This window comes from Oryzias latipes, chromosome 8, assembly GCF_002234675.1.
Source record: "Oryzias latipes chromosome 8, ASM223467v1".
Classification (NCBI taxonomy): Eukaryota; Metazoa; Chordata; class Actinopteri; order Beloniformes; family Adrianichthyidae; genus Oryzias; species Oryzias latipes.
Window position 1 is genome coordinate 23,367,473 of NC_019866.2, and position 17,068 is coordinate 23,384,540.

Consider the following 17,068-nt stretch of genomic DNA (forward strand, 5'->3'; position numbering starts at 1 on the left):
TCAAAATATAAATGAAAAGGACAGAAATATAACTGCTTTCTAAAGTTCATGTAGAGTTTTGGTTATGAATTTTGATTTATCACTGAGAAACCCAAAATCACAAGTGAGATAGGAGATATTCTTTTTTCCCCCCCCAGCTGTAACAGTATTATGAGCCCATATCCATGAAAAGATAACAGAAAAGAAGAAGCTGGAAAATATCTTGGTGTTACAGATAAGGTGCACCCTCCCTGGAATATTTGATGATTGACGTTTCTCTTGAGAATTGCACCTCGAGCTGTTTGTATGAAAACATTGGCCTGCTACATCCGTTAGTGAAAGATGTATTACAATAAAGATCAAGGAATCTCCTCTGGTAACAAGGACTGCAGGCTTTATGAACCCTTAAAGGTCTCAGAGTGTTCTGTTGTTTAATATGATGAGAATGAGGAGTGGTCTACCTACAATAGAAAATCCTCCCAGGAGAGGAACAATGTCCTGGAGATGTGTCTGTCTGGCTTTAAAGAGCCTATATCATGCTTTTCTTAACCTTGTGCTATCCTATAGCGTCAAGATGACCATTGACGTGTTTGTCCTACCATGACAAAGGTGGATAAAGGTGGAAATGTTCATGTAATCCATGGACACCAGTGAAGATCACAAATCACTGAAGAAAAAAGGTTCAGTGCACTGTCTAGTGGGTCTACGTGACCCCACTCCCAATGTTAAAGTGCCTAGGATAGCACAACGGTTAAACCTTTCAGAGTAAACTACTGTTTATCCATATATATGATAATATATTACAAAAGCTGGATCAAAATACTGATTTGGGGTTGTTTTTTGTGAGGAATGAACATTATAATACAATTAAAAGCTTAAAAAGTTGATTTTGCATGGTATAGGCCTTTTAAAACTCTTTAAAGCACAGAATCTGCTCAGTTGAGGATTTTTATTCATATCTTTCAGGCAACTGTCAAAGGAACTGTGTTGTCCGTATTTTACTGGATTTGTCTGCTGCTTTTGACAAATCCAACGTGCGTTCAATGGCGTGTCATGATTATAAACACATAGAAGTTTGCGTAGCTCCGTGTGAAGACAAGAGTTGTGAACGCAGAAGCTTGAAACCCATAGACTTTTCATTGTAATTGGCCACTAATGCTTGTTGCAGAGGATGATGTGAACGTAGCTTAAGAGTCAGTGAACACAGGCTGACCTTGAAATGATTGCAATAATATCAAAAACGTCATAAAATGTGCGTGAATCCAATCCAACCACTGCAGTAAACAACATAAAACATCCAGATATTAGTGGCTGAACATTTTATTATCAATATTTATTTTGAAGTAGTCTTCTTCACCCACTAAAATTGCCTGCAAAGAGGAAGCTAAGATCATGGGGCAGAAATGTTTCTTCTCTTTCTGACATCCTCAGCGTTTATTTCCAGCGACCGCCCACTTTTGCTTTGCCATGGCCTTTTTTACTGAAGGGGAAAGAAAGTGAAAAGTAAGTCATGTTTCTTGACAGTGTAGACAATGAGTCTATAAACGCTGCAAGAACAACTACTCACAATTTCTGAGCATGCTGGATTCTGTTCAGCAACACAGTGATCTGTAGGAGGCATGGAGAAATTCATTCTTGTTTTGTTCATTAAATTCTGCATAAATATGGATACAACTGATCCGGATGAGAGGTTTTATTCATTTTTTCTTGTTTGTTTCATTCAAACAAACAAACAAACAGACAAACTTAAATGCAGACAGAAGGGTAAAAAGTATTTGTCAGCCACTGATTCTGCAAGATGTACAATTTAAAAAGATGAGTTTGGTCTGTAATGTTCAGTCTAGACACACATTAACTGTGAGAGACAGAATGTAAAAAAAATCTAGGATATCATTAAAGAATTTGTTTGTATATTGGTGTAGAAAATGAGCATTTAAATCATGAAAACAAGCCAGAATTCTGTTCCTCACACACGTTACTTCTTGTATTACCTGTATGCCTGTATTAAAGACACCTGTCCACACCCTTAAACAGTCAAACGGCAACTTTCCCAACAAGCAAGACCAAAGAGCTGTCGAAGGACACCAGGGACAAGATTGTAGACCTGAACAAGACTGGGATGAACCAAACTACGATAAAATAGCAGCTTGGAGAGAATTGATTGACTTCTGGAGCAATTATTAGGATCTGGAGGAAATGGAAGATCCCTGACATTCCTCCTCATCAAAACATCCCCACTCTTGAGAAGATCTGTGTGGGATAATGGACCAACATGGCTGCTGCAGAGTGTGAAAATCTTGTAAAAAATGCTAGGAAATGTATGAATATTATTATCCTTAAAAGTCAAACAATATGATTTCCTGGAACCTTTTTACATTCTGTCTTTTTCAGTTGAAGTGAATCTGTGTTGAATTTGAACCAGACAACTTATAGAAATGGTCAGATCTTTTTTTGGCCCCTTATTGTGTTTAGGTCCATTCTGAATTACCCTTATTGATATTTTTACAAATATTTATCTTTCTTTTTTCCTTAATAAATTAGATCAGAAAAAATGAAGCTAAAATTGAAGTTAATAAAAAGCCTTTTTAATAAAAACCAAGTTTTATTTTTTGAAACACGTTTTCTCTGTTGTGAACTCACAAAATAGAAACAAAGAGCCAGCGCCTTAAAAAACAGTCTTGATTTGTTCGTTAACGTCTCGACTCTGATTTTAAACAGACACATCTGTCATCTTGACATTTCTGTATACCTCATATTTCTGGTGTTTCATGTGCTCCATGTAGTCAAACTTTTCTGATTCCAGCTGGTAAATCCAGTTCCACATGTCCTGAGCCCGTTTCCTTAGAAACACAAAGTTAGTAGTCAACCGATTATTTTATATTCTGTGGATTCTTCCTCCTATTAGTTCATACATTTCTGTTTACTAATGCAGTTGTTTTTCATTTGCTGTTACTTAACATGTGATTAAATAGACCTTTCCTGTTTCCAATTAACAATAAATATTTTAGGCTTTAATGTGTTTTAAATAAACAATATGAATTAAAAGCATGATGATGCCATTTTTAGCCTAAATCAAACAATCTGTGTTGTTTTCTATCTAGGACATAGCTTGTGCAGAGCGACAGTGGTTCATCAGAAACCCGTCTCTTATTAACGGGCAGGACTTTTGATGCAGAAGTCAGCCTCAGATCCCATCATTCCTTTGTTTACACTCTCCCCTGCTGGCTTACAGTCCCTCACAACCCCGACCTAAAATCTTTGGTGCAACAAAAAGCGAAATGGGAGCTATCCAGCCGAACAGTTTTGGGTCAGATTCCAGCTCAGACGAGGAAAACGAAGACGTATTCGTCTGCAAGCGGATGTATCGGAATAGGGCGGAGCAGGGAGACCTTGGCCCGCCCATTTCTGTTGCTGAATCACAACTGAGAGCTTTTTCAATTGGCATATTTTTGTCTGCTCCTGATTCACAATGATTAGAATAAAGACATACTAAGACATTCAGTTTTATCCTTCATTTTCTTTGCATATGTCCTCCCACATGAAAACAATGCTGCAGGAACATTTAAAAAAACACCCAAAACACATTTGAAATATAAATAGTCTTCTCACATAACAATAAAAGAGCTAAAAATCTTTAGTACACGTGACTTACTTCAGAGCATCCTCCCTTAGGTTTTCAATACCTAGAGGTTGCCGTCTTTCAATCAGAGTTTTCTTCTTGATTTCTCTGGCTGTCATGCGTTTGCCTTTCCTCGACTCAACCTGGAATGGAGCACAGTCTGCCGTCACCCCAAGTCTGTCTTCATCTCATCATCATCCCACCTGACTGTCACCTTAGCAAGGAAGCCTCCGAAGTTTGCCCCCATGTTGGACAGCACTTTCTTCTTCTTGGCATCGTCGTCTGCCTTCTTCTTGGCCTCCTCCTCCTCTTTCCTCAGACGCTCCTCCTGTCATGTGGGAAGCAGACATTGATGACAATAGAGCGGTGGATGTCCTGTTTTACTTTAAAGACCCACTCTGACAGAAATTGAGTTTTTAACATATTCTTGGGGCATTTTTGTCACGATGAAGGACATAGAACTTAAGCTTAAAATGGCATTTCTAAGTATTTCTTTATTAAAAAATAAATCGTAAATCAGGACCAAATGTTACAAGAAGATGTTAAAAACACCAAAAACACAGTTTTCATTGGAGTGGGTCTTTAAACTCTGCAGCATTCAGCTTCCAGAGATTCATGAAAACGTTCTGATCAGCAATTCAACTTTATTTTGAAATTGGTCTTAAACAGGAAGTAACGTGTTTCCAAATAAAGTCGATGAGCTTCTCTTTGGTGATAGAAAACCTATATGCTTTTTTAATGCTTTTTTTTTGTATTGTTTGATACTAAAGCTGGTGTAGGTTTTTTAAGGCGAGCTATAGGTAAGAAATGGGCAAAGGCCTGTTCCCGTGTGTCGTTGGGGGAATTCCGGCTGCCGCTGCTGCTGCGGCGGGGGTATGGGTGTGGGGGTGGCTGGGCGCTCCTCCTCCTTCTTTTCACATTCCACCATCCATTTTAGAAGAACATAAATACTCACCTGAGCACAGGTGTTGGCTCACCTTTGCACTAATAGTTTGCATGATTGAATGAATGAAAGATTTCACACTAGTTGGTTTAAAGGCATAGGTATGCGTTCGTGAACACTATCTGTTTTGTGTGCATGTTGACATGTGGACATTTTTGCGGCTAGCAGGTGTGTTGATAATATTTGAGTGTGTGTGAACAGGCCCCGCCCTTTTTGTACTACATTTGAACCGTACCTTAACGATAAACAACCAGTAAGCCTGTCTGCTCTATGCTGCTTCATGGTCTTACCCCCCTTCCCCTCCTATTATCACCCTCATTCCCCCCCCCCTCTCTCTAACGTCCCTCTCTCTTCTTCCCCTCTTTCCTTTTCCGTCCGGTCCAACACCAAAGATTTTCAAACATGATTGAAATTAATAAATTTTGGCCTCAATTACAAAAGGGGTTTATTCAGACATACCTTTGGTTTGTCTGAAGATGAATAACCCCTCTTGTTAAAATAAAATATGTCCAACACAAGAGGCCCTCAGCTCTCATCTGTTTGCCTAGCTGTTGGACAGGACAAGTTAAAAAAAAAAAAAAAAAAAAAAAAAAAAAAAAAAAGAAATGGGCAAAGGCGCACAGGGCACGGAGGTCGACCCCTGCATAGATGCATGTGACTAAAGCTTTGAACGCTGTATGTTCAGGATGAGGCTGTTAATTCCTCAAATGAGGAACGTGGGAAGTGACGGTTTCTGTTACCGCAATCCTGTGCTGTCGGTCCTTCTCCTTCTCAGCTCTAACCCTCTGGATCTCGGCTCTCTCAGACCGCCGGCGCTCCTGCAGGAAACATCTGGTATTTATATTTCAGCACTGAACCGTCACAGGAAGTTGATGCATCTTTAAAAAATAAAAAAGCTCACAATTCGCTCCTTGAGGTAAATAAGCTCCTCCTCTTCCTTCTTTCTCTGCTCAAAATGCGCATCAATCAGAGTGTGGAGCTCCAGCATGTCCTTCTCCATGCGCTTCCGGTGGATGTCCTGTGTCACCAAAGTTTGTCAGTGAAACCGGATGAAGACGGATTCTCTCCATGTACGTCTCAAAACAGCAAGTTGACGTGAAGTCAGAAATGAACTCATACACGCAGAACAAAAGTTGTGCTGCAAAAGGATTCAATCCCAGCTCTACGAGTAGTTCTCATACAGATTTCTTAGTTTCTCAGTTTCTCCTGATCCAACAGCTAATGAAAGGTTTTCCACACAACATCCCAGGAAAGTCCCACCAACAAGCTGATATTTCCATGCTTAGCCCAATTTTGGTCAAATGTTTTTATCTTTCTCCACACTAAAAACCGGATGACTGACATTCAACAACAGTCCAATTCCAAACTCAGACTTTTATTATTAGCCGTCAGCAGTTGAAGTTGCAACAAGGTTTTTTTTTGTTGCACCAGAGAAGTCAGAGGAAATGGTAAAATTACTTCCCGTTTGATTGGATTAGATGTGGACTTACGTCAAAATCCACCCTGTCTCCCTCAGGAATCTTTGGAGGTGCGAGTTGGGGCACCATGGGTCTGTGAAAAACAAAAACTTTAGAGGAAAAAAGCCAAAGAATTTGAAAAGACTCTTTAGTACCAAATGTGGAGGAACGTACTTGGGTTTCGGACGTTCCTCCTCTGGAGAGAAAAGCAGCAGATTTTAGCATTAGACTCATGTAGAAGAATACAAATACAGAATGTTGGATTCATTTAAGGGGATGGATGGATGGATGGATGGATGGATGGATGGACAGATGGATGGATAAATGGATGGATGGATGGATGAACGGATGGATGGATGGATGGATGGATGGATGGATGGATGGATGAACGGATGGATGGATGGATGGATGGACGGACGGATGGATGGATGAACGGACGGATGGATGGATGGATGGATGGATGGATGGACGGATGAACGGATGGATGGATGGACGGATGGATGGATGAATGGATGGATGGATGGACGGACGGATGGATGGATGAATGGATGGATGGATGGACGGACGGATGGATGGATGAATGGATGGATGGATGGACGGATGAACGGACGGATGGATGGATGGATGGATGGATGGATGAATGGATGGATGGATGGACGGATGAACGGATGGATGGATGGACGGACGGATGGATGGATGAACGGACGGATGGACGGATGGATGGACAGATGGATGGATGGATGAATGGATGGATGGATGGATGGATGGATGGATGGATGGATGAATGGATGGATGGATGGACGGACGGATGGATGGATGAATGGATGGATGGATGAATGGATGGATGGATGGACGGATGAACGGATGGATGGATGGACGGACGGATGGATGGATGAACGGACGGATGGACGGATGGATGGACAGATGGATGGATGGATGAATGGATGGATGGATGGATGGATGGATGAATGGATGGATGGCTGGACGGATGGATGGATGGATAAATGGATGGATGGATGGATGGATGGATGGATGGATGGATGGATGGACGGACGGATGGATGAATGGATGAATGGATGGATGGATGGATGAATGGATGAATGGATGGATGGATGGATGAATGGACGGATGGATGGATGGATGGATGTGAACTCAATGAAAATGTTTGTTCCCATGTCTCACCTTCTTCCGGAGCATCTTGATCTGCAGGGCAGGAACACAGAGACGGGAAAGACGCACAAATGTTGATTAAACGTCACATGAAAGGAAAAAGATATTAATTGTTTAATATGAAAGAAAAGAAAATGATATCAAAAGGAGAAAGCAACATGAAGATGAGCAATTTCAACATCCTATTTAAAAAGAATTAGGGAGTGAAAATTTGAAGAAAAATGTGAAAAATTGAGAATTTTGGCTAAACAGAAAAAACACGAGGAAAGCGAGAAATGATTAAAAAGATGTAGAATTACCACAAATAGCATCAAGTTATTAGAAAAAACTGCATTTTTATAATATTGGACAATACCTTCAAGTCTTCTGTTTTGCATTCCTTAATTCAAATACAAAATTAATATTTTAGATTAGAGAAATCAGAAATGTAATACTGTATTATTTTTCTGCATAAAAACTAAAACTGAGGATTTTCTTATATTATAAATCTCTCCCATTGCAAAACAACTTTGCTGTTTATTTTTTACTTTCCAAAAAACAAGAATGGATGATGGATCACCTAATCCTGTCTGTGGATCACCTAAACCTCTCTGTGGTTCACTACTTCTCTCTGTGGATCACCTAATCCTCTCTGTGGATCACCTAGTCCTCTCTGTGGATCACCTAATCCTCTCTGTGGATCACCTAAACCTCTCTGTGGATCACCTAATCCTCTCTGTGGATCACCTAGTCCTCTCTGTGGATCACCTAATCCTCTCTGTGGATCACCTAAACCTCTCTGTGGATCACCTAATCCTCTCTGTGGATCACCTAAACCTCTCTGTGGATCACCTAAACCTCTTTGTGGATCACCTAATCCTCTCTGTGGATCACCTAATCCTCTCTGTGGATCACCTAGTCCTCTCTGTGGATCACCTAATCCTCTCTGTGGATCACCTAAACCTCTCTGTGGATCACCTAATCCTCTCTGTGGATCACCTAGTCCTCTCTGTGGATCACCTAATCCTCTCTGTGGATCACCTAAACCTCTCTGTGGATCACCTAATCCTCTCTGTGGATCACCTAAACCTCTCTGTGGATCACCTAAACCTCTTTGTGGATCACCTAATCCTCTCTGTGGATCACCTAATCCTATCTGTGGCTCACCTAATCCTCTCTGTGGATCACCTAAACCTCACTGTGGATCACCTAAACCTCTCTGTGGATCACCAGCTGACTGCTTTGCTAGATATTCTCAACGCTCGTGCTACAATGTTCAGACTATTATTTTATGAAACATCTGGTATTTGTTGCCTAAATATTCAACATAGCAGTCTGTGTCCTCGTCTTTGGAGCTCCTGATGTTTATAGTTCAATAAATTGATATACAATTGTCAAATCAAATATTCAATCAAAAAATACAACATATTTTTGACATTGGTCGTTCTCCTATGGATGCAGTTTGATTTTATACTTTTGAAGACAAAACTGTGAACATTTTGGAGGTTTATTTAATGGTTAAGACGTGCTCAGTTTAAATCCCAGGAACAGACAATCAGATGTTTCTGGAATGAACAGAAACACGGAAGTTCCTCGACTTCCAAAACGGACGCTGTCGTCCGCTGAAATGTGAGGAACGGCTGCCTTTTCTGCAAATCACTGTGGAAAGTCAAGGTGTTCTGTATCATAAATCACTGACTGAGAAAAACATTTTGGCACGTCAAAATTCTTTGAATTCACCCAAAACTCTAATTCCCACACTCCCCACCCCCTCAGTGTTGGTATCACTGATAAGCCCCCAGTGTCCTCTGTATATCAAAAAGGTCATTCAGTAGAGATATTCAGGTTTGGAAATGTCCTCTACAAGGGACACATTCGCATCGCTGGCATAGTCAGGAGGATAAAACATGTAATGTGTTGGAAACATTTCAGAAAACCTGAAGATTCTTGAACTCTTGCTGTTCTGAGAGTTTGCACCATTAATAAAATGTCTGCATGATGAGAATGAAGGACCAGAACGGCTGTGAGGACCATCTCTAACGCTACAGGTAGAAATTATTCTCTAGAAAAAAACAAAAAACGATGCCTGATTTTCAGAATCTGATTTCAGAAACTAAATCCGATTCAGATGTGTCTTCATCTAAACCCAAATATAATGATCTGACTTTAGGGTGGAGATCCATGATGTGGTTTCATCTCACCTTGGTACTCTGTCTGCTCTGAGGGTCCAGGTTTGAGTCAAGAGAGGAGAAGGAGAAAGGGGGAGCAGGGGGGGTTTACAACTTCAAGAAAGAAAAAGGAAAAGCTTCTATGGTCTTAGTTGAAAAATTTCAGATCAGATGCTACCTTCTTCCTCTACCACAACCTCAGTCTCCTCCTCTGGCTCAGGCTCCGCCTCCTCCTCCTCGACTTCTGGAAGGAAATCCACAGAGACGTGAGACGGACAGTCTTCCATTCTGTGGAAAACCCACAAACCTACCTTCAGTCTGATCCCTTAAGAGAGAAAAGAAGAAGGAAGAAAGTTATAACACATAACATGGATTTCAGCCTGAAGAAGATGCTGTCGCAAATCTCGCTTTGCTTACTCGTATTCCTCTTCTGCCTCCGACATGGCTGCAATTAAAGGAGAAAGATGAAGAGTCTCTGACAAAGAGGAGGACATGTAAAATCAAGAAATACTATCTAAAATACTGTCTTTTAAACAAATATTTTATGTAAATAAGTATAAAAACTTGTAACCAGCAGGATTGGTGCAAAGTGCAATGCAGAGATTTGGATAACTTTACTGAAGTTGTCATTTTTTCCCCTTAGCATTTTAATTTTGAAATAATGGTTTCTTCATTTTTGATGAAGAGTCTATGAAATAAAGTTGGTGTGTGATTCCCTTTTCCTCCCTGGCATCATGTGACCACAGCCTTCCCTCCCTTCTTAGCCCTTGTGCTATCTTAGATGACCCCACCCTTCCATTGACGTGTTCTCCCTACCATGACAAAGGTGGATAAAGGTGGAAAGATTTCATGTAATCCATGGACACCAGTGAAGATCACAAATCATTGAAGAACAAAGGTTCAGCGCACTGTCTAGTGGGTCTAGATGACCCAACTCACAATGGTAAAGTGTCTAGGATAGCACAAGGGTTAAACCACCCTCACTTTTTAGAAGGTCGGCGCCAAAATAAATCTTTTGGATTGTTTTGGAGTCAAATTTCTGGGGTCAACAGTTTCAAAGACCCCAAACATTGTGGAAGAATAAACCAAAGCCGTTTTAGCTGTAGAGACAAAACAAAAGCAAAAGTGTTTTTTGCAGATTCTAGAGATTTCACCTGATTTGGGGAACTTTTAAAGTTCTGGACTTTTCTCGTCTTCAGTGATATGTGGTTGTTGGTTTTGTTGGGTGCCTGCTTGAAGTATAAATGATCTCAGAACTCAAAAAGGCCAAACTGAGAGTTCAAACTATGTGAGGAGCTGTCCTGTGTATCAGGCAGGAGTGAGTCGTCCTCCCTGAATCCCAGGAGGCATTTGTGGCTTTTGTCCTGGGATTTCACACTTAGATTCTCTCAGCTCTGCACCGTCGTCCTGAGCTGCCATTGTTCTGACACAAACACACATTTGTCGAGAGCGTGTTCTGCTGACATCCTCCTGGCTGGGAGCGGGCAGGAGATGGACGGGGTGCCAACAGGTGTGAATGTGACCTGGGAGGGGGCAGCATCAGAGAAGATTGGGTTTCTCTCACTTTCTAGTTCCCCCTCCTACACCTTTGACTTGGCTCACAGCGACCCCAGGCTTTCCTCTGATTTAGATGACGTGGGTTTCAAAGGAACTGATCCTCTTGGAAACAGTGAACTGTTTCTGTATTCAATACTGGCATGTCCACCTCATGTCCAGAAGTCTGTATTGACGTGTAGGTCTTGAATGGATTTATTAGACTATTGTTTTTGTTCTAGTCTTTAAATAACTCACAAATAGCTCAGCAGTCATTTAAAAAAGGCAGCATAGTGTTTTTTTTTTTGTTTTAATTTCTTGGACAGCTGCTCCTTTGGATCCAACAAATTTTCATTTGTTGTCCTGGTTTCTTTTGTTAGTAATCCAGTAAATACTCTGATGCAAGTGTGAGTTTTTTCCCCCCTTTCTTTAGCTGGTGTTTCTGCTGTACACCTATACAGTTATGCAGTGGTAAAGGATGCCCACATTCCTATTGGCAGTTAGTATTGCTCTCATGCTGGAAGTATCTCAGCGTCTGCAAAAACTTCCAACTTCAAAGAAGCACAGGAATGGTTACTGAATTGAACATGATTGACGTTTTGAAAGGGGCTGTTCCTCTTGAGTGAATTTAGGCTTTGTTCTGGATTCTGCTAAGGGAGACCAGCTTCAGCTCCTATTTAACCATAAAGAAGCATAAATTAGGGTTTAGGGATTTGACCTAAATGACCTAGAACGACAGAAAAACCGTCTATATTTCAGAAAATATAGTCCTACTTAAAATAGTTTGCTTTTATCTAACACTTTCATAGAGTGCATCATATTAGTTACCACAGCCATAAAGTTAAAAGCTGTTAAATGTTCTCTATTGTTGCACTTCCTGACTTCTGTACATCTATAGTCTTCAATGCGTTAAAGGCTATAAAGCATTTAACCCATTGTTTTTCTGTTTCTCTTTATTCTAGTATCATTCACCATGTTTGGCACTTAACCCCTTCTACATTTTTTCAGCTATTTTCATTCAACTATTAAAATGTTCAGCTCCTTTTCCAGCTATGAATTTTGGACCTTCAAATCCTTGAACTTTTCAAGAAATTCCAGGATTTTTGCCTCCATTGAAATACATGGGGAATCCTTGAAAACCTTTGCTTCTTTCTGGGGTGCAGAAGCTCGCTAGTTCGATCCCCCGCACTCACATTTATTATTATTATTATTATTATTATTATTATTATTATTATTATTGTAGTATTTATTTTCATTCAGCAATATAGCATTTAACCCCGCATTTTCTTCTGGAAATGCAGATCTTTCTAGTTATTTCAGGGTTTTTTTCTGCTTTGTTTAATTTTTTACTACTTGCAATATGTGTTTTGTCCCTCAGTCTTTTTCAGTTCCACGTTGAAACAGTAGATGAGACACACCAAGGTTCACTTGGAAGATAGGACAGAAAGGGGGAACCCTCACTCATTTTTCCCTGAGGTCTATGAATAAAGGGATAAGGGATAAAGGGATAAAGGATGAGAATTGGGGATCATCCTTGGGGATTGGGGATCATGTGGAGAAACAGTCAGAGGTGCACATTTCATTGCCTCAGACAGGAATGAAAGGGGGAGAAAAAAATCAGAGGATTTAATGTGAGAGTCGTATTCCAGAGGGTGACAGGCTTTAGTGGTCAAGGACAATGAGTCTGTGGGCTGGGAGGGTAGAAGTGTGTACGCAAGCGTAAGCCTTCATCATCAGAAGCAATGGCAGGAGGCTTCTGTTTGCTTTTATTGGGTTTAAGAGGAGAGAGGAAAGGGTAGGTGAGAGCCATTTACAAGAAAAAAACATTTAGTTGCGATAATCAATAAAAAGATGTTAACACTAGAGTTTGTGTGGATAAACAAAAGATCTTCACACAGAACAATAGGGATGTTACAGTGGTCTCAATTACAAATTAGGGTGAGGGAGGATTGGACTAAACCCGGTAGCAAAAATAAAATATCAAATTACAAATCGTGAAGAATTATTGAAAAAAAATGAGACCCAACCAACCCTTCGGGAGGATTGTGGCCGCTTGCTGTGCAGCCAAATGCTTTTCACGGAAATGAGAGTGAGGTGGGCGCTGAAGTGAACACCGGTGTTTCTGTGGCTAATCCCACCGGCCTGATGAAAGGGACGACTGATGGATCTTTATTGTGCTCCCATGGTATATTTGAGGAATGTAGAGGAGCAGCCGTGATGCTAAATTTACACCCTCCTTTTGTGAGGCCACAGAACGACAACTGTCACGACGGAGTAAAGTTGCAAACAATGAGTTGTTCAGTGTGGCAGGAGGAATAAAATCCTCCTTTTTGGACGTCCAAGGTTGTGAAAAGTGAATGATAATTTATGAATCTGGCTGACTGCTCCTCCTCACTTTTTCTTTACTTATGCGTATTTCATTCAGTTTGATGTATTTGGAGGAACAAATCAAAGAAACCATTGAAAGTTGGTCTAGAAAAATATCAGTTAAAGCCAAAATAATTTTCAGCTACCTGGATGTAAGGTGAAAAAAAATCACTTTTTGTTAACATAAAAAAATACTAGAATTATAGATAGATCATGCTTGTCCAAAGTCCGGCCCGTGCGCCAAATGCAGCCCTCGTTCACCGGCAGCCTATAGGCACCTGTCATAATATCAATAATCAGCACTTCCTGAGAACTGCGATTTCTTGATTGTAATTGCTAAATTATGTCATAAGTCCTTATAACCCTTGTGCTATTTTGTGGGTTCATCTGGACCCCACACGATAGCACAAGTGATTAACCTGTGATGACAACCTATGACTTCTTGACCTTCAGAGGATTAAAGAGCCCATATCCTGCTTTTCTTGAGCCTTTTTAGAGTAAACTATATCCATGTATATGATAGTATATTACTTTTGGTACACCAACGAACAACTTTTTAATAAAATATGAGTTATTTTTATTGCTCATTTCCCTACCCAGGAGTAAGACGACTCGATCTCTGAGGCTCCGCCTTGTTCTCCTTGTGGGTGCTGCCCATTTCATGACTTCAACCTAGAGTCAGCCTCAGCAGCTTGTCTGCGTTTTGCCCACCAAAACAAACAACATCCATACTTTTGCAAAGACGGATGTGCATTTCGTGTTTATAAGAGTAAAGCGTTTAGTCGATCACCGCTAGCTCCATGGAGAAAGTGGGGGGTTGTCTTAGCTTGGGGGCGGAGCTGGCAGCGCATTTAACCCTCAGAATGCAGGCTGAATGGTTGGCCCATAAAAGATTGTCCCCTCACCAAATCTGGCCCTCTTTGCAAAAAGTGCAGCCACCCCTGACCTAGATGAGTCCTACCCTCATCATGATGAGGGTAGGATTAAAAAAAATGGACTGATCAAAATCTATCTAACTTAAAATATGCAGTGTTGAACTATGATATCCACAAATCTTTTTCTATTTCTTCCAACTTCAGGGGAGTGACTGCTTTACTGTTCATTTCAAATCAAATTAATCATTTTATTTTATAGAAATTCTACCTTTGTTTACTTTAGATGACTTTGTCTATGACAAAGGTTTAACACAGTCAAACTAATTGTATTTTGAAGGGTCAATTCAGATCAATAAACCATTATCATTTCTGTATTTTGACAGCCTTTCCCAGCTCCCATCTGTTCTATGAAACTTTGCTTAAAACACGCTGATAATTGTCTGTTTGAATTATGTTTCTTGTTATTCTAGTAGAAGCAGTCAAGATGAAGCACATGAATCCAACAACAAACTCCATAAATCAGCACCTAAAGCTGTTATGATGAATAGAATTGCTCTATTTATTTCTGAGGCCAAGCTGTGAGGAGAAAGGTTTAAGGGAAGACAGACATACCTGAGCAGAGAAGTGAAATCAGAAGAGACAGACAGACCCAGAGAATGACAAAGGAAGACCGTCAGAGGAGTTTTATAGCCGGACGTGGAGGCTGTGGTGTGTGGTTGAATGACTGCGTGTGTCTGCATGCGGTGGAATAACTGAGCGTGAGCATACAATACAAGAATAACTGCAATTCTGTGTAAATCCATGCAGGTGTATGTGTGTGTGTGTGTGTGTGTGTGTGTGTGTGTGTGTGTGGGTGTGTGTGTGTGTGTGTGGTCAGGGCTGGGGGCCACAGGCGGATTAAGCGGAGGCAGAAAGACGAGCACCTCTCAGGATTAAGGAGAACAGAGGGATGACCTCACTGGACAAATGGAGGGGTGCTGTAAAGCAGGTGCTGGTGGGGGTGTCAGAAAATAGAGAGAGAGGGTGTGGCAGATGAAGGGAGAGAATCCAGCAGCAATGCAACGAGGGGAGACGGATCCGACATGACGTTCCTCTCTTTTGGGTGTTGAAACGCAACCAAACTGGCTCATGTTTATCAGTAAAGGAAGATGTTAGCATTGACTGTATAAGAGAACTGGACTGAGTGACTCCTCCCCCCTGGTGTTCCATACAGGAAGTGGCTTCAAGAAGCCAAAATCCCAAAGACTTCTACAGCTGTTACTGAGTCATTCTATTGGTCAAAATAACCGTTCTGGATCTGATACTTTTTTTAAAGTCCTCTTTTTTTCATGATAGTTTTTCCTTAATGAAAGTTATTCAACTGACCAATCAGATGCCTCAATAAAAGTAGGTTTAACGTCTGAGGTTTGAAACCTATGATGGACAGATTCTCCCGAGCTCTCAGATTCTCCCGAGCAGACACACTGCTGAGGCTCTCTTTCAAGTGGTAGGGGTGTGGACTTCCAGCAAGCTCACCCCTGATTGGTGAAAGTGGGAGCCATGTAAAAAATGTATTGGACCGACTCGGACCAATCACTGCTTACTGACGTTGTCTGGTTCTAACATGGCGACAGTTTACTACAGATGACGTCACACTCGCTCAGTCCAGTTCTCATAGACAGTTGATGGGTGTTAACAGGGGTGTAACGATTCATTTTAGCAACAATTACATTTATATCATAATTTGTCATTGCCGATGCGACTAACTTGATATTAGTTCATTTTTAACGATTTGATTGGATCTGATTCACTCACTTAAAATTGTTACAGGAGATCTTTGGCCAAAAATTCACCCAGTGTGACTCGTTATCCACCTTGATACACTTATTCATTTTTACCCAACAGTAATAGAAATCTACCATGTCTCAATCCATAAAACATCAATTATAGGTTTATCTCATTTTGAAAAAGATTTGTTAGTAATGTTTGCTCACAGTAAAATGGCTCCTGATTTGTTGTTGGAGTTCACACGTGCAGGTTTTTTCCTGGGCCATATTTCACACGCTGCCCCGCTAGCTTACAGCCCCTTACAACACCAACTTATCATTACCAGTGCAGCAAAGCGACAGGCAACCTTGGAGCTATCCAGCCGTACAGTTTTGAGTAAGATGCCAGTTTGGTTGAGAAAACCAAAGACGAACAAGCACAAGAGGATGCATTAGAATGGAGCTGAGCAGGGAGACTTTGGCCCGTCAATTTCAGTTTGTAAATCAGACCTAAGAGCTTTTTCAAACACAGTTTTTCATCTGTCCCTGTTTCATTCACAATGTATGGAAGCGTATTGATTCAGTTAAAAAAACGAGTTAAATTCTTTCTGTGATTTTTGTTCTAATTTTTTTAAGAACTACAAAGCAAAGAACTCCAAACAGGCTGGGCTCTAACCTCATGAAAATTATACGATGAGCTGCACTAAAAAAGTTGAAAAGCCACAATATGTCCGTGTTACAGACATGATCTGTTTACTTTTATGTATTCGTCATGATATTGCCCGTCTGTTTTGTTCTTCCTTATTCCCACCATTACTGAGCCAAACATTGGATATAGTTTTATTGACCATGTACTGTTAATTTTTTTGGTTTGAGTCAATCCTGACGACAATATTGGCCACAAAGCAGCAAAGTACATGAGTGATCTGCTGGTCGATGATGTTGTGGGTGTGGCCAACTTTGTCAACTTAGCTAAAAAAAATTACAATTCGCTATAATTATTTTCAGGATTGCAAAAGTTGTAGTCCTATATATATATATATATAAATATATCAACGTTTTTCTCTGTAATGTTTGTAGATAAAGTCAGTAGGAAGAATCAAACAGATTGGTGATATCGTGGCAAACACATAAACTAAACGGATCATGTCTGTGACTCGAACACATTGTGACTTTTCTACTTTTAATTTCAGCTCATCTTATAGTTGTCATGAGCAGATGAGGGTAGTTTGT

The 17,068-nt window shown here is 40.5% G+C and overlaps 1 protein-coding gene across 3 annotated transcripts; it reads right to left on the minus strand.

The window, feature by feature from the left end:
• Positions 1–1,283: 1,283 nt before the first annotated feature.
• LOC101166305 (troponin T, slow skeletal muscle) lies at positions 1,284–14,814 on the minus strand. Of its 3 annotated transcripts, XM_023957787.1 has the most exons (15): positions 14,703–14,814; positions 9,733–9,760; positions 9,627–9,640; positions 9,494–9,559; positions 9,349–9,366; positions 7,181–7,201; positions 6,173–6,194; positions 6,032–6,092; positions 5,443–5,559; positions 5,282–5,359; positions 3,813–3,926; positions 3,632–3,741; positions 2,729–2,819; positions 1,547–1,587; positions 1,284–1,459 (listed from the first exon to the last, which is right to left on the minus strand). In XM_023957787.1, the coding sequence occupies exons 2-15, from the start codon at positions 9,756–9,758 to the stop codon at positions 1,414–1,416; spliced, it is 825 nt and encodes a 274-aa protein (XP_023813555.1). In that variant the 5' UTR covers positions 9,759–9,760; positions 14,703–14,814; the 3' UTR covers positions 1,284–1,413. The 3 variants fall into 3 exon arrangements, with proteins under 3 accessions (XP_023813555.1, XP_023813553.1, XP_023813554.1); XM_023957785.1 differs by lacking the exon at positions 14,703–14,814 and having other exon boundaries at positions 9,733–9,773; XM_023957786.1 differs by lacking the exons at positions 9,349–9,366; positions 14,703–14,814 and having other exon boundaries at positions 9,733–9,773.
• Positions 14,815–17,068: the final 2,254 nt, after the last annotated feature.

Bases quoted from the DNA above. Each gene is read 5' to 3' on its own strand.
- LOC101166305 (XM_023957787.1), bottom strand. From the start codon at position 9,758: ATGTCGGAGGCAGAAGAGGAATACGA. The intron at 6,195-7,180 runs GTGAGACATGGG...TTTTCTCTCCAG, and splicing joins TCAAGATGCTCCGGAAGAAG to AGGAGGAACGTCCGAAACCC. The intron at 2,820-3,631 runs GTAAGTCACGTG...TGTGTTTCTAAG, and splicing joins CTAAGGGAGGATGCTCTGAA to GAAACGGGCTCAGGACATGT.